At 45.7% G+C, this 21101-nt stretch overlaps 1 protein-coding gene and 1 long non-coding RNA gene across 3 annotated transcripts; one reads left to right on the forward strand and one right to left on the reverse strand.

Annotated features, from left to right (window-relative positions):
- The first annotated feature begins 4249 nt into the window (after positions 1-4249).
- LOC125706497 (collagen and calcium-binding EGF domain-containing protein 1-like) lies at positions 4250-21068 on the forward strand. Of its 2 annotated transcripts, none has more exons than XM_048973221.1 (11): positions 4250-4858; positions 6947-7027; positions 16852-16904; positions 17229-17363; positions 18558-18695; positions 18867-19000; positions 19490-19592; positions 19688-19827; positions 20013-20079; positions 20266-20301; positions 20398-20569. In XM_048973221.1, the coding sequence occupies exons 1-11, from the start codon at positions 4722-4724 to the stop codon at positions 20415-20417; spliced, it is 1044 nt and encodes a 347-aa protein (XP_048829178.1). In that variant the 5' UTR covers positions 4250-4721; the 3' UTR covers positions 20418-20569. The 2 variants fall into 2 exon arrangements, with proteins under 2 accessions (XP_048829178.1, XP_048829177.1); XM_048973220.1 differs by having other exon boundaries at positions 4253-4858; positions 20013-20048; positions 20398-21068.
- LOC125706499 (uncharacterized) lies at positions 5224-6951 on the reverse strand. The gene is made up of 3 exons (XR_007382005.1): positions 6630-6951; positions 6322-6442; positions 5224-5554 (listed from the first exon to the last, which is right to left on the reverse strand). It is a non-coding gene; the product is annotated as an uncharacterized LOC125706499 (long non-coding RNA).
- Positions 21069-21101: the final 33 nt, after the last annotated feature.

The raw sequence follows: 21101 nt of genomic DNA on the forward strand, positions 1-21101 counted from the left end.
TCTGATTTGGAAAGAAGCTATTGAGAGTGCAGCCAGGCAGCTGGTGTCCGTGGCAACCGGCATAAACAAGACCTAGGAACATGGAGGGTAATGTTAATCACTCTGTCGGCTTACCGCGGGAACAGCAGATCAACAGGAACCCCACACGGGGCAGCCAGTCTGTGGTGAAGATCCCTGGTCCATCTCGTGCCCACGCAGCCCCAGTGCTGCAGTAGGTGTGTAAACACTGTGGCACATGGCTGAATCCATCATCTGTGTCATTAAGTGGTCACATCATCCGTATCATTAGTTGGTCACTTTTGCTTCATTACCTCCTACTGCGATTACTACTCCTGTTATTTTTAACCATCCTATTTCCAATCTGTTCTGATCAATGACACACTTCACACATGCCCCCCATTGCAGTCCCCCTCCCCTCAAATCCGAACTTTATAGTAACTCTGCCATTTACCAGCACTTTTTATACTTTATGCTCATTGTTTATCTATGATTTTTATTTATTTATTTATTTATTTATAATTTATTCCAACATGCCACATATGTACTCTCCTGCTTCCGTTATTACCCATAGTAATTACTGCATCGGTGTTTACTTCTATATTGTGCGTCAATGTTTTTAATGTTTTTTCCTCTCTGTTTTTGTCCTGTCTATCTATGCACTATGCAGTAAGTCAGCTCGTGAACATTTTTTCCCTGCTAGATATTCTATGGTAGATTGTAAGTGGTATTATTGCGAAGTGGAAGTGGTCAGGAACAACAGAAACTCAGCCTCAAAGCGCCAGACAACATAAAGTAACAGAGCAGGGCTGCCGAGTGCTGAGGCATACAGTGCGTACAGTGACGGTCACCAGTGCTTTGTTGACTCGGTAGCTGCAGAGTTCCACACTTCCTCTGGCACTAACCCCAGCACAAAAACTGCAGCGGGAGCTTCATGGAAAGGGCTTCCATGGCCGAGCAGCTGCACAGAAGCCTCACATCACCAAGCTCAATGCCAAGCGTCAGAGTGGTGTAAAGCACACTGCCCCTGGACAATGGAGCAGTGGAAATGTGTTCTCTGCAGTGACAAAATCATGCTTCTCTGTCTGGCAGTCTGATGGACGCATCTCAGTTTGGTGAATGCAAGGAGAACATTACCTACATTGTGCCAACTGTAAAGTTTGATGGAGGAGGGATAATGGTATGGGGTTGTTTTCAGGGGCTGGGCCCCTTAGTTCCAGTGAAGGGAACTCTTACTGCTTCAGTATGCCAAGATATTTTGGATAATTCTATGTTTCCTTTGTGGGAACAGTTTGGGGAAGGCCCTCTTCTGTTCCAGCATGACTGTGCCCCAGTGCACAAAGCAAAGTCCATAAAGACATGGTTGGGTGAGTTTGGTGTGGAAGAACTTGACTGGCCCACACAGAACCTTGACCTCAACCCCTCTGAACATCTTTGGGATGAAATAGAACAGAGATTGTGAGCCAGGCCTTCACGTACAAAATCAGTGCCTGGCCTCACAAACCACTGGATGAAAGGGCAAAAATTCCAACAGACACACTCCCAAATCTTGTGGAAAGGCTTCCCAAAAGAGTGGCAGCCGTTATAGCTGCAAAGGGGAGACCAACTCCATTTTGATGCCAGTAGATTGTGTGTGAGTATGTGCAACACCACGGCCCAGGAAACGTTATTTCGCATCACCGTATGCAGTATATGCAGTATATGCAGTATATGCAGTGTATGCAGTGTACTTAAAATGGTTGGTGTGACAATGAAGCTATACTTGACCTGACATCTGTAAAACATACAGTATATACAGCTATAGCACGACAACAATATAGATTACAGATGAAATGTGTCAATTCATATTGGTGATATTTCTTGTGTGACTCTAGGTCCTTCTAAAGGCTTCATACGTTCCCAACCCTTGCCAGTCGTGCGTCTTGATGTTTTCTGTAGATCATGCATCTGTGGAGACGGATCTTCTGAGGGCTCCACCGCACATATGGGGGGGGGGGTGGGGGGGTGGGTGGTTTGTTTTCTGGTTTCACATAAACCCTTAATGTCTCCCAGTCAGCCAGAGTCTCATGGCAGAAGCTGGGGAAATCTCATCTGAGGAGGATTCTAGCATCTAATTAATAGATAGATGATTGAGACGGGGCCAGCAGTGAGGAGGGGTTAGCATTAAGGCTATGAGCTGAGAAGTCAGCTGAGTGAGATTGTTAGCTTAGCTGTAGCCCGAGGACATCCCCTGGAAGTCTCTTATCTGATTCTATGGCCTGTCCAGTTCACAGTACTCTGGTCAGCAATGGCCCACAGCTCTCCGTCAGACTCGGCACTCAGACCCAGCGATAAATGCCAGTAAATCACCATGAGTTTCACAAAGGCCTCTAGCCACAACTGGAACTTATAGGCTAAACCATAGCATAGCGCGTAACAGCCTCATAAACCACTTCAGGAAGGAACAGCTAACCTTAGTGGAATCATTGCAAGTAAAACTGGAAAACGTGAGGTGCCATTAAATATTCCTGTATTACAAAGTACAGTATTACAAAGATAATTCCGTTTCACAGCTTTTGTGCTCTGAATTTAGTAAACATTTTTGTGTCGCACTTGTCTTTGGTCCTCAACTTTGGATGGCTTCTACAGTTTAAGCAGAATTAACACAATTAACATTGTAGGGCTGCCATCTGGCGTGACACTCACACTTTCAGACTCTTATGGCAAATCTATATTATTCCGTTATAAATACAAAATTAGTTACATCGAAAGCCTTGGGGTAGTTTGCAAACCCTACAGACTATTCACAAGGTAATAATACTGTTACATGCATTTGAATGTGTTTGCAGACTTGAAAATTGAAAATCTCACACCAGCCAGCTGATCAAAGTTGACAGCCCTGATATTGTAGTAGATATGGATCGGTCTGGTGTGTAATATATTCTATCTCAGCCTTGTCCACTTAAACATCATGGCACAATTTTTAATTTGGAAAGTTTAATTAAAAGTATTTTCAAAGTATTTGGATTCCACCGAATGCAGACACTGGTACAGTTAAAGTGTTTTCTATCAGTGGCACATTTTGTCAAAGCATCTATAACAAGGAGGACTTCTCTCAGAAAATCCAAAAAACGTGCTGCTCTTGTTCTACAGTCTTGGTCTTTTTCTATATTTATGGATCCCACAGGAGGCCATAGTCTAGGTACAGTGGAGGGGTTATATGGTCGAGCGTTAAACACTAAGCGATTTAAGTGATGGGGCATTTGTTCAAAGAGTAGGAACGAACATTTAATTATTACGACCCTGTAGGGTGAAGTCTTTGGGAATAAGTTTCTGAAATAACTCTTATAAAAAGAGACGTTTACAGAAGAGATTTGTTTTGTGTATAGCAAATAAAGCACTGCGTCGCGTGGTAGTGAGACACAGATATTCTAACAATCGGTCCTTTCCGTAGATCCATGAAATATATTTTCACTGTGGTATGAAACAAAGGAGAAAATAACTAGATTTTTCTCTGTGTTGGGGGAAGTGGAGATTAAAAACATGCGTCGGCGGCGTAGTAGCAGTCAAAACGCCGTGTAACCCTTAACCCAGACTCACATACTGATCATTAACTCACAGTAACTCCGCAGCGGCCATTTATTCCCCATTTGTAGCTCGCGAATCAATAAATAAACGAATCAATCACGTAGATTTACTTTTATTATTTATTACTCTAGACCCAGGAACATTTATATTTTCAACCGAACTTGTCTTTCGGTTTTTATATTGATTACGATACCATTTAATACATGAAACTGGCAATCGCGTTTTGGTGGTGGGATGACGGAAATAATGTGCCAATTACAGTGTTATGATTTCCAGACACCTTTGAGTCTAAAAACGTGAGATCTTTATTTTATTTGTACATAGCCAACTTTTGTACATTTAATTTGCGTTTCCTACATAATGCAGGTGAATGGCGCCGGCTGAATGTACACGTGATCTAAGTTTTATAACTCGTTCTTGCTTTTTACGATCTTTACGATACCATGTCCACCGACGGCATGCGTTATTGATGACAGGTAATACTTTGTAATTTGACAGAAGTCGTTAACTTCTGCATTGGAAAATCATTTCCCTCTGTTGTAACAGTTGATTTTAAAGAAAATGTTGGGGGAAAGTTTTTTTACAAAGAGATTAATTAGCCTACTTTGTGGTTTTAACGGTATTATGTTCCTTTTTGCTTTATCGCTTCATTTCTTAATCACTTTCTAAAGTTGAGTAATATGTGGGTGGAGAGAAAGAAAAAAGTCCATTAAATTGACTTCTGTCAAAAAAGTGAAACCACATTTCTTGGAATGTTAAGCTGGACAGATCTGAAAGTTTCACTCGGAGCTGTAGTGGTGAAGGAAAGATAAGCAGGGTTGGGTGTTTTAAGACTGGAGCAGAGGATGCGGGGATATTTTACACTCACGCTCATTTTTTGCTGTACGCAAGTGCTGCATACTGACAAGGACGACCTGAGGATTAGTGAACGAAACCGCTCTAAGCACTAGTGAGAGCTTCTAGATATGCACAATTATATATACGATCCCATACTTATTAGATAAGGAACGATTACAGACACAGATAACGGCACTCATAGTCTTTTTATTGTAGGTTTAAAAGCAAAATGGAGCGCCCGAGCTGCGTGTGTTCTAGTTTAGTGTTACGGTGACTTCAACCAGTATTTACAGGTAAAATAGGGGAAAGTTACAACAGGGATGCAGCATAATAAAAACATACTAGGCAAAATGTGTAATATAAAGATTTTACGGTTTTCTATAATCTACGTGATTTTGATGCCGAGCTGTATTAATGTTGCTGCTGTCAGAATCTGGGATAAAATGGAGCGTGAGAGGTAAGTTTAAATTCCCAGCGTGATTTTGGTGAATTACGAATTGCTCCATGTTTTGTGCGAATATTTTTGTTATTCGGAGAAAAAAAGCTCTAATTCAGAGAAGCTGAACATGACGAATTTAAGAAGAATGTATTTAACGCCTCATGTCCCTTCGAAGTGGAAAAGATACAACTTAGATTTTATTTACACCTTTATTGTACGAATATAGGCCTATTATATATATATATATATATATATATATATATATATATATATATATATATATATATATATATATATATATATATATATATATATATATATATATATAGTCTAATAGCCTATTTAACAGCAGCATTATCAATTTTTCGCCACAAATGCCGGCCTTAGGTATTAAACATTTTTGCCAAATGTGGTGTGATTTGTGGCTAAATTTATAATATCTAAGCTAACGAGAGAAGGTTTATAAATTCAAAACCAGCATCCAAGACTTTCATTCGCTTTCCACCTGTTTTGAAATCTTGAAATGGATGTTTTCGCTGCACATTACCCCAGGGCTGTATTTCAGTAACGTTTGTAATCGTGCCCCTCCAGACCGCCCGCGTAGGGCGACCGGTCCGTCCGCTCTTGTTCTCCTGTCCGCTGTGCTTCCCCGTCGCTCCTGGTCTGTGGTTATGGTTTTCATCGCTCCACCGTCTCGATCATGTCAGTTCCAAGCTGGAAGTTAAATATTGCATTATCCTATTTTCAATAACTCCATCCGTCACGTTCTTATTTTACACTTTGCGGTACATCGAGACGTTTTAATTTACAGTCGTTCTTTCGGACGCAGTTAATGCAAAAACTAATATTAATATTAGAAAAAAATTGCTTGTTGGCAGACCACTGAAAAGGAGCATATAGATAAATACAAATCACAAACAACTGGCGACATTTTATAATAACATTAATAGGTTCTTTATAGCCATGGTTCGCTATTACACCTGCCGGGGGGTAGTGGAGTGAAGTGATGCAGTCGGTACACTGGAAAACACTTACAACTATACGAGACTTTTAAAAAGCATTTCAATTCGAAATCCAAATTCGAATACAACTTCTTTTTAAATGTTTCTACAATGAGTAAGAGTGACATGATGTAAAAATTCAATTGACTGCATCTTAATATGTGCTGAGACATAATAGTAGACTTGAAACATATATGGTTATATATATAAAACAATATTAGGACTGGGGAAGGAGCCTTGCATCCATGCCGGCCATATACTGTAGGTGACACCTGCATGCACTTAAAGGCTATCTATGTTTTATTGCTGTCCTGCGCCAATTCTGGTACATAGATATCTATCTATGATTAGATATGTGCAACCATTCAATATTTATCTTTATTTGATATATGACTGTTGTGGTATTGTTTTACGTAAAATGTGTAAACCCATTGTACATTTCCAAATGTATGCCTTAGATTGCAAACTTTAATAACTTACATTTAAAGAGCCTACATTACGGTGATGATGTACAATCTTATGGGAGCTTCACCCTGACTGTGACACCGACACCTTCACCTGTAAGCCTTGTGTCCTGTTAATTGATGGAAATGGAAAGGGCCTTAAGGGGAAGAGGAGAACGTGTTATGTAATACACACATTTTTTTGTTACATTGACTTAAAAGTGGGTTCTTTCTTTTGAGATTATTTGAGATTGAAGTTGTGTAGTACTCAGCAATTTACTAGGCAACATAGATAAAACACAATAAAATATGAAGAAAAATATCTTTTATTCTCCACAAACTTACCAATGTCTTACTGGATGACTGGATCACCGCCCTTTCAGTTCCCAAACCTCTCCTCAGGGGAACCTCGGCCATCCTATGCATTTGGTAAATTTCACCACCAGCTCAATTATTAATGAAACAAATTAATTAAATAACTTGATTAGCCAAACGAAGTGGGGTGGGTGGTCGAGTCAAACAATACTTGGGTGTGTTGGATGGTTGCTGATTTTACGTCACCAAAAAAGATCATTTAAACATCATTTCTTTGACTGCCTACGTCTTTTGCACAGTACTTTGTATCCAATCGATTTGTCCATTTCTTTTATTTTGCCACAAAGGGATGAGTGTCCAGAGAACAAAATAGTGACAGCGGAGTATCCGTGCCATGGACCGAATGGCCAGACCCTCACCTGTTTTCGGTAAGACGCCATTGTGGTTCATTGCAATTGGTCGTTTAGTTCCGGGTCAAACTAATTTGAATGTATTTTAATTGAGTTTGTGGCATGCCTTCACATGTGATTTCTGCAATTAAATCGCACAGGCTCTCTCATGCCTGTTGTACCCTTTTGTGTGGGACGTTCATGCTCGTATGCCAGCAATGAATGCAGTTCAAAGTGATGACAGTGGCCGAGAACGCTTTGTCATCGCGGGGACTTTGGCTGTTTGATAGTCAGAGTGCTCCACGGTGTCCTCTCCCTCAAGCCTTGACCTAGGGGTCATGGTACAGCAGCTGGGAAGGTGACAAGTGAAGACCTATGACATGGATTGCGGGTTTCCTTCCTCTTACTGGTAGTTCGTTTTTGGGGAGGGTGGGGGGAAGCTGTCCTCGCCATCCTCATTTCCTGCTGAGTCCATGGTGCCTGCATGCCGTTCCAAGAAAAACAGCTCGATATTTTCCGTCTGGCTCCCCTGCTTTGTGTGGGTCGAACAGTCCTCACCTCAGATGAGCCTCTCCTCACCGTCAATGGCAGGGAAAAGCGTATGAGGATAAGACGAGAGAATCCGACCTGGGGACCCGCGATGGTAACTCTTTTCAGCTGTGTTTGTAAAAGGCATTTGCTGCACCAACACTCACACATGAACTCCCTCCTCACGATCGTCGCTGCTTAGGCTCGCTTGTGCTTTCTTGAAACCATCCCCACAGCTCTTTACTCAATGGCAGGGATATTGAGAAATGCTCAAGAGAGCGGCTTGGCCCGTGCAGTGCCACATCAGAAGCGAGGCAGTAAATTAATACAAAAGTCATACAGTGGTTTGCTGAGATTAGCTGGCAAATCCAGAGATGAGTGTTTTTGTGGTTTGGCCTGCAGATATGTGAATCCTCCAGTAACTTGAATTGTGTCTTGAGTCACTGTTGTGTTTTTTGTTTCACCACATGCGGTTACTCCAAAGAAAAAGAAGCATGGCCATAGAAGGCTATTTTATAGAAAACCTGAGACATCTCCTGGGGTTTATCACCTCGTTTGACCTCCTAGCAGCTACTGTTCAATAGTGTGCAGGCTGAAACCCCACAATGGGATTCCATGTCGCTTCAGCCTCAGCCTCACCTGTTTGGTTATCGTAAAGAGTGCAGCAATTCCTCTGGTCTCTGGTGCCACCCCCCCCCCCCCCCCCCCAGTGTATACCCCAAGGGACGTCGTGATGCAAGGCAGATGAGCCCATTGTCGAAACGTCTCCTTGGTCCTTGACTCTTCCTTGGCCCCGATTCATTTTTGATAAAGATGAGAAAGCTTGTGTTTTTTTGGACTGTCAGTTTTTTTTGTAGTACAGTGACACCGGGGCACCCCAAAGGAGAATGAAGTATTTCAGGAATGGTGAGAGGCCCCCCCCCCCGCCCCCCCTTAAGCTAGGCAGCTCTGAATTTCCAAACCAAAACATGCGGGCTCTAGTGTGCAGCTTGGCTGGAGCGGAGTTGCAAATCTTGCTGCTCTCCCCCTGAGACGGCAGAAATGTTCCTCAGAAAATGTTTTTCAGCATCATTTCCAAGACTCTAAGATTTTCCGAAATCTTAAAATGGTTGTTCCCCCCCCCCCCCCCCTCATATGCCGGATTCCTGTCCTCGTGGATTCCCAGTTGGGGGCCCTCACATGATGCTTTGTTCTTGGAGAAGCATGGAGAATTGTGTATTACCTTTTTTATTTATTTACTTTAAATTTTGAAGATGATGTTTGTGGCCTTGTGTGTGTGGGTGTGTGTGTGTGTGTGTGTGTGCTTGCGTGTGCTTGCGTGCGTGCATGCGCGTGTACTTGCTGGAGGTGTTGCTGAATTTGGCATCTATCACGCAAATTACATATCTCTCCCCTGACGTGAATTAATCCAAAATCACTCTAGGATGTGTGTATTGACTGTAAACTGGGCAGAACGTTCGATAATATTTACATTATTCGCTGTGTGTTCCAGATTATATTACTTACTGTGTGTTCTAGCCACAGGCCAGAGTTTGGCCTGGAATGTTTATGTGCTTATGTATGATTTAGTAAAGCTGTATGTCAGGTGACATCTTTTTTTAGTTACCCAGGGGTGTTTACGGTGGGTCGGTGCTGTGTTTGAGGCCTGCGTGTGTTTTCAGGTTCGTGCTGCCCAGAGGCAGTGAGGTGAGCCGCACAGCGAAGTGGGACACCTGTGAAATGCCTGCCTTACTCCAGTGTGCCGACCGCTGCTTTCGCCTGCCGCGGCGTAACATTAGGCCATCTGCCGGTGCAGCTGCTGCCTGCTAATATCAGTGATGAGGCTTACAGGGCGCCGGCGGGGGCTCAACTAGTTTATCTAATTGTTTGCTTGTTCAGCCTTTTAAAGTGAGGCTTCATCAAGCCGTTTTTACAGATGCTTTTGTCACCCATGCGTTTTCCGTGAACCGTCTCTCACAGGGACAGCTAGAGAGAGTAGCAAGGAGCCTGTTCGGCCTCTGGTGGGGGCGGGGCGCGGGGGGTGTGGTTTACACCAACAGCCACACCTCCCATTCACGGGGCAGACACAGGCTGTTCCAAGTCTCTGGCATTCACATTGGTATCTGCTTCCTCCCCCTCGCTCTTGAGGGTGGGGGGGGGGGGGGGGGGGGGGGTTCCTGGTACGAGTCTCGGAGCGGGATTGTGGAAGAGGGAGGGAAATGGAACAGCTTGATAATGCTGCACCGCATGAGGCGGCCAGCGAAAGACCAGCGAAGGAAAGATAGAGAGACGGTGAGAACTAGGGATGTGTATCTGCATCTGTGCGGCGACGATCAACGATCAGATACGTTAAAGATACATGAAGCTGCCACTATTGCGATATGATATGATTCACCCCTATTGTGATGCAGTGCGATTCGACACAGTTTGATTCAACAAAATGCGAGTCAACACAATATGCAAATATGTCGCTTTGCAATTCCTTATGATACAGATACAAAAACACATTAGAGTGGGGAAACAACCAAAATATGAAATAAGTACAAAATTATTGGTCACCTCTACTAATAACTATATATTCATAAATTGTATGTTACTGATGCAAAGTTAAAAGCAATACATCCTGAATTCATTCCTAATTGCGGCGATCACATCATATAGTTTTATGCTGGTGTACCAATCTTCCCACCCCTAGTGAGAACAGGTGGGATTACAGCCTCTAAATTGGTTCTTCTTCTGCACATGCTCAGTGGGCAGTTCCAGGGGTGGGCGATCCCAAGACTGGGGAGTTTATGGCAAGAGGCAGGGATCGTAGAATCACTGGGCAATGGGCAGGGAGAGCTGGTTGGGGGAGAAGCGGCTTCCACAGCATGATGACATGCCAGGTATTTTACCCATTGGGAAGCAGAGGAATGTTTGAGCTAATGAAACCAACAGCACAATCTTAAAAAAAAAAAGCTTTAAATGTATTGTGGGGGGGGGTGTTTGTGCAGTTCTCACTGCGATTGAATCAATCTGATAAACCGGGAACAAAAAAGGGGGAAAATATACAGGAAACAAATCCCCAAAATACAAAGGGGGGGGGGGGGCTTTGATGTCATTGGTCATGCTGTGGCAAAGGCAATGGGAACCAGATGCACAAGATTCAGTTTTATAATGTATAGCTAAGGGCATTATTTAATATCGGGGGCATTCAGGCCGCAGGGCTGAGGGTAACTGAGGGCTTTTGTTAGCCAGGGGCATTATTTAATGTCAGGGGGCATTCAGGCTGTAGGGCTGAGGGTAACTGAGGGCTTTTGTTAGCCAGGGGCATTATTTAATGTCAGGGGGCATTCAGGCTGTAGGGCTGAGGGTAAATGAGGGCTTTTGTTATCCAGGGGCATTATTTAATGTCAGGGGGCATTCAGGCTGCAGGGCTGAGGGTAAATGAGGGCTTTAGCTAGGCAGGGGCATTAAGAATACAGCGGATTAAGGCAGAAGAGCCTTCAAATGAGGCGTTTCGCCGACAAGGCGTCAGGTACCCAAGGGGTGCCAAGGCCTTCAGGGTGCTCAGGCACACGAGCTTTCAGAGTGCTCAGGCACGCGGGCTTTCAGGGTGCTCAGGCACGCGGGCTTTCAGAGTGCTCAGGCACGCGGGCTTTCTGAGTGTTCAGGCACGCGGGCTTTCCGAGTGCTCAGGCACGCGGGATATCAGAGTGCTCAGACACGCGGGCTTTCTGAGTGTTCAGACACACGGGCTTTCAGAGTGCTCGGGCACGCGGGCTTTCAGAGTGCTCAGGCACGCGGGCTTTCAGAGTGCTCAGGCACGCGGGCTTTCAGAGTGCTCAGGCACGCGGGCTTTCAGAGTGCTCGGGCACACGAGCTTTCAGAGTGCTCAGGCACGCGGGCTTTCAGAGTGCTCAGGCACGCGGGCTTTCAGAGTGCTCAGGCATGCGGGCTTTCTGAGTGTTCAGGCACGCGGGCTTTCCGAGTGCTCAGGCACGCGGGATATCAGAGTGCTCAGACACGCGGGCTTTCTGAGTGTTCAGACACACGGGCTTTCAGAGTGCTCGGGCACGCGGGCTTTCAGAGTGCTCAGGCACGCGGGCTTTCAGAGTGCTCAGGCACGCGGGCTTTCAGAGTGCTCAGGCACGCGGGCTTTCAGAGTGCTCGGGCACACGAGCTTTCAGAGTGCTCGGGCACACGAGCTTTCAGAGTGCTCAGGCACGCGGGCTTTCAGAGTGCTCAGGCACGCGGGCTTTCAGAGTGCTCAGGCATGCGGGCTTTCTGAGTGTTCAGGCACGCGGGCTTTCCGAGTGCTCAGGCACGCGGGATATCAGAGTGCTCAGACACGCGGGCTTTCTGAGTGTTCAGACACACGGGCTTTCAGAGTGCTCGGGCACGCGGGCTTTCAGAGTGCTCAGGCACGCGGGCTTTTAGAGTGTTCAGGCACGCGGGCTTTCAGAGTGCTCAGGCACGCGGGCTTTCAGAGTGTTCAGGCACACGGGCTTTCAGAGTGCTCAGTCACGCGGGCTTTCAGAGTGTTCAGGCACGCGGGCTTTCTGAGTGTTCAGGCACACGGACTTTCAGAGTGCTCAGGCACGCGGGCTTTCAGAGTGCTCAGACACACGGGCTTTCTGAGTGCTCAGGCACGCAGGCTTTCAGAGTGTTCAGGCACGCGGGCTTTCAGAGTGTTCAGGCATGCAGGCTTTCTGAGTGCTCAGGCCCACTTTTACATTGGATAATTTGGAGTCACAAATGCGAGTGAACATGCTTCCTTTGCGATATTATCATTAAGAAAAACTGTTAGAAAACATTTTTGGACACTGAAAGTAAATTAAATAAGACTACTAAATTAAAAACTACATGAAAATGATAAATATTTCTTCCGAAACTAACTGAAATAAAAACAAGCATCAAATACTTTTTGTTACCATTTTCAAATATCGCTTAGTAATGATTTGTTTATCTTTAATCTTCAATCCTTACCATTAATTAAACCTGGAACATGTTTTGCCCATTTTGAGGACACTAGTGCATAATTTGCACTGTGTATTTAGGCAGGATTCTCTAAAGATCAGACACATAAAATATGTCTAACTTTTGGTCTATCCCTAGCAATAAAATTACTAAAACATGAACTGAAACTAAAATATAAAATACAGCCTCTCCTCAGGTTATGATGGGGTTGTGTTCCGATAAACCTGTCGCAAGGGATAAATATTATAAGGTCAAAATGCATTTTAATACAGAACCTAACACACATCATAGCCTAGCCTACCTTAAACATGCTTAGAATACTTACATTAGCCTACAGTTGGGCAAAATCATTAACACAAAGCCTATTTTATAATAAAGTGTTGAATATCTCATGCAATTTACTGAATAATGTACTGAAACCTGAAACACATTTACCCATCGTAAAGTCGAAATATCATAACAAGGACCATCGTACCTGTGGGAGAGGGACAGCCAGTCCTGTGACATTTAGATAGAATCCTGCACCAATCAGGCTTCAGCAAGTCCTCCACTGTCAAGCAGTCGGCTCATTTCATAGCTGGTTCAATGCCTGTAGCCGTTCACACCATGAAGCATTTCAAGTTTGTGTTTTTAGGTAAGTTAAAATTTGCACAAGTTTTTGCTTAAACAGTTGGCCTTTGTTTCTTTGAAATAAAATGAATCTGAGTGATTTTCTTCATTACTTTCCTCTTTCCAGAATAGTTTCATGAGATTGATAGACTGTTGATAGTAATATAATGACAAACAGCTGTTAGCAAAATAAATTTTAGGTTTTAATCTTTAATCAGCATGTTGTTTGAAGTTCGGGGAACCGGATAGGCCAGGTTTCTTGTTCTTGTTTAAACAAAAAAAGAAAAAATGTGCCGAAGATGGAAGGAACGGGGATTAAATTTCCCCCTGAAATAGAGGGTGACATTTCAGCTGAATCACTTTCAGGCTTTGGGCCTGGAGCACTTCCCATTGTGTCAGACTATTACCTATGGGTGCAGAGGTGGAAACCTCAGTGACATTTGAAGGAAAACATTCCTTAGGAAGGACTGCTGCAGTTCATTTCCTCCTCTGGACATAGAATAGTGATACTTTGTTTATCCTCATGGGGAAATTCTCTTTGTTGCTTTTTTCACCATAGAGGTGAGAGCAAGCTTGGAGGTCACAGTGAAGGATCAGCCACCTTGCGGTGCCCAGGGAGCTGGGGGTTAAGGGCCTTCCTCAAGGGCCCACAGACGTGACGATTATGCCGAGGCTCAGATGGGCAACCTCCCGATCAAAGGCACAAAGGTTTAGTCTGCTGAGCCGCAACATATGTTCCTCAGCAGTATGAGAAAGTGTGACACAGTAGCTGAAAATGACCTTGAAATGTGTTCCTTCACTCTCTTTCTGATCAAAAACAAAGAGAATCTGGGCGATCCGTGTCTCTGTTGGCAGATGAGGAGCATATCCCAGCAGGCATTGCAAAGGTCAAGTGTCAGAAAGCATGGGTCAGCAGCATGGGATGGCGTGACCTTAGTCTGGCTGCTGTAACATCAGGGGAAGCACCTGCAGCAAACAGGAGGGCCAACGGGGGTGTGGCCTGCGGGGGATGGCCAAAAGAGGAAGAGAGGCAGGGGAGTCAGAAAGGGCTTGTGTGGACAGGCCACAAAACTGGGTCCATTCAGTTTCAAGGAAACAAGATTTGGAAACTTCGTTTCAGTTACCTTTTGAATTCAGTTTACCTGTTTCCCCTTCTGCTGGTTATATAATATTCTTCAGAGAAAACACTGAATACCATCATAGCCATTCGTTGAGTGTCATCAACTCTTCTGTCAGGGTTTGGAAGATCAAGCTTGCCCGATGTCCTTGGTTTCTGACACCAGAGTTTGGGTCCAATAAGTTGTTTTTCTTTGCATTAGGCTCTATTCAAGGTCTTTCTATTCAAGGTCTTTCTATTCAAGGTCTTTCTCTCAGTGTGGAGGTTAAATATGAAGCCGTTTAGCAGTAGTATCGATCCATGCATCCATCTTGCATGATCATCACTGTGACTTTGCATCACTGTGACTCCAGTGTTTGATTCCTGTTCTTTTCCTTGTGTGAGGAGTTTGATGTTCCCTGTGTTGCTATGGGTTTCCTCTAGGACCCCCCACAGCCCAAAGACAAGCTCTGGGTGAACTAATACCAATAAATTGCTCTGAAAGTGACAAATGATGGATAAGCATCCAGCCAAACATATTTCTAGCTAGCAGCTTCAGACTCATTGATAAGATGATGTAGAAAATGCTTGCATTTTCTTTTCCATGATACTTTTATAAAAATTGTGGATTCATTTTTCCTTTTACATCCACCCATTCATCCATTCTTCTCCACTTATCCAGGTCTGGGTTGCGGGGACAGCAGTCTAAGTAAAGATGCATAGACCTCCCTCTCCCCAGCGACCTCCTCTGTAAGAATACTAAGGCATTTGCAGTCTAGCCAAGAGGTGTAATCTCTCCAACATGTCCTTGGTCTGCCTCGGGGCCTCCTCCTGGTTGCACATGCCTGCAGCACCTCCCCAGGGAGGCGTCCAGGAGGCATCCTAGCCAGATGTTCGAACCACCTCAGCTGGCTCCCTTTGATGTGTTGGAGCAGCGACTCTACTTTCAGTCCCTCCGAAGGCCAGATCTCCTCACCCTATCTGTAAGGCTGAGCCCAGACACCCTGTGAAGGACATCGCTTGTATCACCCAAAGTTTGTGACCACAGGTGAGAGTAGGAACATAAAACCACTGGTAAATCGATAGCTTTGTCTTTCAGCTCCTCTCGCTCTTCACCACGACAGGATGGAACAACACCCACATAATTGCTGACGCTGACCCGATCCGCTGCCAATCTCACCCTCGTCATTCTTCTCTCACTTGTAAACAAGACCCAGAGATACTTAATCTCCTTTGCTTGAGGCAGTAACACACCCCCAGCCTGAAGGAGGCGATCCGACTCAGAGGTACTGATCACCAGTGCAGGCTGGAGGTCACAGCTTGATGAGACCAACAGGACCGAAAAGCAGAGACATGATCCTGAGGTCTCGGAACCAAACAAGGGGCAGCCCTGTCGGAGTCCAACACCCACTGGGACCAAGTCTGAGTATCAGCAATACCAGCATTATAACCAGCCCAGCACCCCCCACAGGACTATCTGTGAAGCATCATCTTGAATTGACATATCCTTAGTTGACTATGCAGTCTTTTGGATTAGGAGCTACAATGCATGCATGTCCTTTCTTTGTCTGTTCCTGGCATACATGAAGGAGAATTTTATCATCAGCAGCGAAATACAGTAAAGGATGGGGGAGCCTGCCCCCCACCCCCCATGGGGGCCTCCCACTAAAACATGTAATCTAGCCTGTAAGGAGATCTGACCACTGGATCATGTCTCAGATTTTCATCCAGTACTTTCTGGGCTCCTGCTCTGCTTACCTTGGACATACTGCCGTTAAACCCCCCACTCCACTTTACCCCCGGCAGGTTGCTGTAGCAAGGAGACAAAGGACGGTCACCTGGGTCTAGAGAGACTGCCGTGCTGGTGCGGGCAGTGCCAAAGACCCATATGGTTGTGATAACACAACCTAGTCTATAGCAACAAAAACAAAGCCTGGTTTGAAGAAGCTTGTTGTGTGAAAACAAACGACAGGAATTGGGCCAGCGATATAATTCATCACTTTATCACTTCCAGAGCAATGATGTAGGGGAACAGACAAATAAATGAAAAACAACACTTACTTTTCTTGCCCTGCTTCAATAGAGGACTGGTAGGTTATCAACAGAATTACATGCCGTTCTCACCTCAGAGGTCAGAAGTCGCCTTCAAAGCCTTCAACCCCAGATTTACCCGAGCAACATCTGAGCACCAAGGAGTTTGGGCTTTGAGTGCCAGGAGTGAAATTGCTCTTGTACCCTTAAGAAGAATCGATTGTGTGTGTGAATCACTCTGGTCCTGCTGGGTTCCTTACACACCTGTTCCTTATTAGAGCCATGCTGCATGGAGAGAGAGATAGAGAGAGAGAAGGAGAGAGCGAGAGAGAGAGGGAGGGGGAGAGGGAGGGAGATGGATGGTTGATCGTGAAGCAGCTTTAACCTGCATTACACCGTAAACCACTGCAGCAGAACAACTGGTCTCACCTTCGAGCCAGTCGGAAAAAGAACCATGCTTTTTGTTACCGAAGCGCGTGGCAAACTTATACAAACATTACTAGTTTATTCAATGAATGCCTTCAGAACTTTTTTTTTTCCCAAATCCCATGACTAATGTAGCTTTCCTGGTTGACTTTTAATAATCTGCTCAAGCTTCACGCCTGAGTGGTTCGCTTGGCCAATGCTGAACGCTGATTGACAGCCTTTGTCTTTGTTTCAGGAGGAAATGCTGTGAAGGGTACAGGTTTGTGATGGGCCAGTGCATACCCGAAAGTAGGTAAACAAATACAGCGGATTTGAAATGCACCATATTGATCAAAGCAGTGAGCTTATCTCTCAAGGTAGACACAGAAGCATGTGATCTCAATGGATAAAGGAGCTCAGCTTTTCGTAAAGTACAGAAAAGCAGTATATTGTAGATTTACAGAGCAAAAAAAAAACACTTGAAATCCAGTGTGGTTATATGATCCATTACCACAAGAGGGCAGTAAAGCAGCCAAAGGTTGTGGGTGAAGATCTGAGAATAATTTTGCAGTTTGGACAGTCTCTAAAGAGCTGCACGCAGGTAACCAGTGTCTGACCGTGCATTCGCCCCAGGTGTGGATGTGTGCGCAGGGTCTCCCTGTGAGCAGCAGTGCACAGACAACTTTGGACGCGTGATCTGCACCTGCTACCCAGGGTTCCGCTTCGACAGGGAGAGACATCGCCGCCACCAGCACCCGTACTGCCTTGGTCAGTCTTCCTCCAGTGCCCCTCAACTAGCTCTTTGTGTTCACAGCAGTGTATTATATACTGGGGACATGAATGATTCGCCATTGCCCTGGATATCAGACACAGCCAATCACCAGTCAGTTTAACTGCCATTGGTTATTCCGTCACTTCCTGGCAAGGCAGTGGAGGAGAGAATACAGGAAGGTTATGATGTGGGGGAGGCTGCCTTTGTGGTGTTAAATCCCCTCTCCTGGTTCTTTGTGCAAGGCTCTTAATCTCCCAGAATGCTTCAGGGGTGCTGGCTAAATGGCCTGATCCTGTGGTTAGATCCCAGGTTTCACTCTCAGCTGTATATATACACTATGCAGACAAAGGTACTGGGAGACCTGGCCATTATACCTACAGGAACTTTTATGACTCCCCATTCTAAATCCACAGGCAGCAATATTTAGTTGGTCCCCCCTTTGCAGCTATAACTGCTGCCACTCTCCTGGGAAGCCTTTCCACAAGATTTTGGAGTGTGTTTGAGGGAATTTTTGCCCATTCATCCAGAGGAGCTGCATACCAAGACTTGCGTATAATATGCGTACCAAGATATTTTGGCCAATTCCACGCTTCTAACTTTGTGGGAACAGTTTGGGGAAGGTCCTCTTCTGTTCCAGCATGACTGTGCCCCAGTGCACAAACAAGGTCCATAAAGACATTGGGTGAGTTTGGTGTGAAAGAACTTGATTGACCTTCACAGAGCCCTGACCTCAACCCCATCAAACACCTTTAGGATGAACCTAAATGGAGATTGTGAGCCAGGCCTTCACGTCCAACATCAGTGCCTGACCTCACAAATGCTCTTCTGGATGAAAGGGTAAAAATTCCCACAGACACACTCCCAAATCTTGTGGAAAGGCTTCTCAGAAGAAGGGGGGGGGGCTAACTCCATATTGATGCCTATGGATTTAGAGTGAGATGTCATACGCAGGTGTATGTATGTTTATGTGTTAAAGGAGTGCATGATGCGATATGCAACAAGAAGCATTCCAATGCACCTGTACTTGTGCAAGCTGCAAATAATGCATCGTCCCGTTCATGTATTCCTCAAATCCCTGCGCATTTTAGGCCCGACTCTGTTTGTTACCCCCAGTATGTCCCGGCACTGTGGAGCAGGTATTTGTAAAACGGCAGCCAAGTCACCTGACCCAGTCTGTCTCTCTGGCACAGACGTGGACGAGTGCGAGGAGTCTGGCGGCACCGTGTGTGAGCAGGCCTGTGAAAACACGCCAGGCAGCTTCCAGTGCCGCTGCAGCAGTGGGTACACCCTGGGCCCCGACCAGCGCTCCTGCATGCCTAGCCACACCTGTGAGCCCCACACCCGCCCACACGCGCCACAGCCTGCCTGCTTACCTGGCTCCTTATTTGTGCGGGACACTATATTTGTGTGTGTCTTTTTTTTTTTTTTTTTCCTCTGCACGTAAAGGAGTGTGTCTCACGCTTCCCTTCTGTGTGCGTGTGCGTGGATTTGGCGCCCAGTGAGCTCCCCGGGGAAGTCCGAGAGGCTGATGACGAGCGGCTCCTGCTCGCTGACCTGCCAGGACGTGGCCGGCATGAAAGAGAGCCTGGCCGAGCTCAGGCTGAAGCTCAGCGACTCCGCATCCAGTGGGCAGGTGTGGCCACCCGCACTCTGCATTTACACATGACTCCCACAAGGGGGCGTGTGGGACAGCTCAGGCTGTGAAAACAGGTTATATGCTATTGGTCTTTCACACAGGGATACAGGTCCTTTTGTCCTAATCCTTAATAATTATGAATAAAAAGAGAATATAGATGCTAAAAAAAAACATGGCTTTATTTGGGCAGTGTGTGACTCAGCAGGGTAGGACACTGCTTGTGAGCAGAAAGTCAACAATTCAAATCCCTCAGTTAACAGAGTGATTTCACCGTTCAGACACTGAACAAGACCCTTAACCCCCCCCCGGTGTTTGAGGGACTTACTAGTCCTGCTTTGTCAAAAATGTATTTTGCTTTGGGTGGAAGCAACTGTTAACTAATTTAAAAATAAGCGGTATGAAGCTCACATGTGTCTGGTGCTGTTAGACAGGGGGTGGGCGTCTCAGGGCAGGAATGAACTGTATCAGTGTGTCTGTTTGTTCAAGATGCTCCCACCTGGCCAGGGCAGTGCTGACAAACTGCCCCACAGACAGAAAGAGCCCAACATCTCTGCCCTCCGCGGACCCCCTGGCCCCCCTGGCACCCACGGTGTGTGCATCCGGCTTGCGTATGCTCCCTTTGCATGTGCGTAAACCTCAGACACAAAGGTCCCTGCTGCTCTGACCTTACTCTTGGGGTCTCAGGGGTACAGGGTCAACCTGGGGAGAAAGGGGAACCAGGAGCCAGAGGCCTCCCTGGCCCTCAGGGGCCACGTGGAAGCATGGGCCCCATGGGACCAACGCCAAATCTGGATCACATCAAGAGAGGCCGCAGGGGCCCGGTGGTGAGACTCCCACAGAGTCCTCGTCTTCTGTCTTTACAGATAACATTAATATACTCTCTAGTCAGTTTAATCATCCAGAAAGGTGTAAAGTGCTGTTGATTCTCAGCCCTCATATGGATACCAAGGTGTCCAGTCATCTGCATTCATTGCTCTCCTTCTCTGACCTCTTCTTTTTGTCCTTGTAGGGGCCTACTGGTGCTCCAGGAAGAGATGGACAGAAGGTAACTGGACTTTCCCTCGTTGATTACTTGGGTTGGTGAGCTCTGATATTTCTCTTATTGTGAGATGGGATGTGTGAATTGCACATGCCCAGATGTTTGAAGACGGGCCTTTGTGGGCTGGTTCCCAGCTGATTCAGGGTGCCTTGTCCTATAAACAGAGCATGGCTTCTGAATTCCACATGTGTTTTTACCGATGTTGTCTTTGTCCCAAACACAGGGAGACAGGGGTTCCCCTGGACCGCCTGGGCCAGCGGTAAGAGCAACCAGAACCTCTTTTTGCTGTGACGCCGTAATGGGCTTCTCCGTAATGGGCTGACTCACCACTGGCCGTATCATCTCCCCCCCCCAGGGTCCACCAGGCTCTTTTGACTTCCTTCTCTTGGTGATGGCAGACATCCGCAATGACCTCATCGAGCTACAGGAGCAGGTGTTTGGGAGGCGCCGAGACATCATTCTGGACACAGAACCTCCGGAGAACAACTCTGGTCTTGAAGAGTGGGAGTCGGGTCAAGAGGAGCTCATGCACAACTCTTGACATTGGGGGTCAAGTAAATCCCGAGTACCCTGAACAGAAGGCCAAAGTGACTTTTTGTCCCTTATACATTACCTCTGTGAATGGATTATGGTCCAGTATTGATGATTTTAAATGCTTATGATAAGAGGACCTTTTGCACTAGTTTATCATTGCCAGGTCACAGAGAGAGACTATAGAGGAACAATAACGGACCCTTTGCCGTCTTTGGTAACCACATATGAACAAGGACCAGCTAAACGTTCTATTGCCACGTGAGCCGAGCCGTATGTCTGTATCCCACCATTAGGAATTCTGGGGCATTTTTCGCTGATCTGTATGAACACCCTGGCACTGCGCATCTGGCCCAAGTCTTGGATAATGCCCTTGTAATGCGACATTAACACTCTATTTCTGCATTATTATATATGTAAAGTCCATTACTGTGGCTCAGGAAGACTGGATTACAGTATTTTCACAGAAATAAGAAGCAGCGTTATAATCCTTCATTTGTATTTGCCTTTTTTGCATATAATGCGTGC

The sequence above is a fragment of the Brienomyrus brachyistius genome, chromosome 13, assembly GCF_023856365.1.
Source record: "Brienomyrus brachyistius isolate T26 chromosome 13, BBRACH_0.4, whole genome shotgun sequence".
Classification (NCBI taxonomy): domain Eukaryota; kingdom Metazoa; phylum Chordata; class Actinopteri; order Osteoglossiformes; family Mormyridae; genus Brienomyrus; species Brienomyrus brachyistius.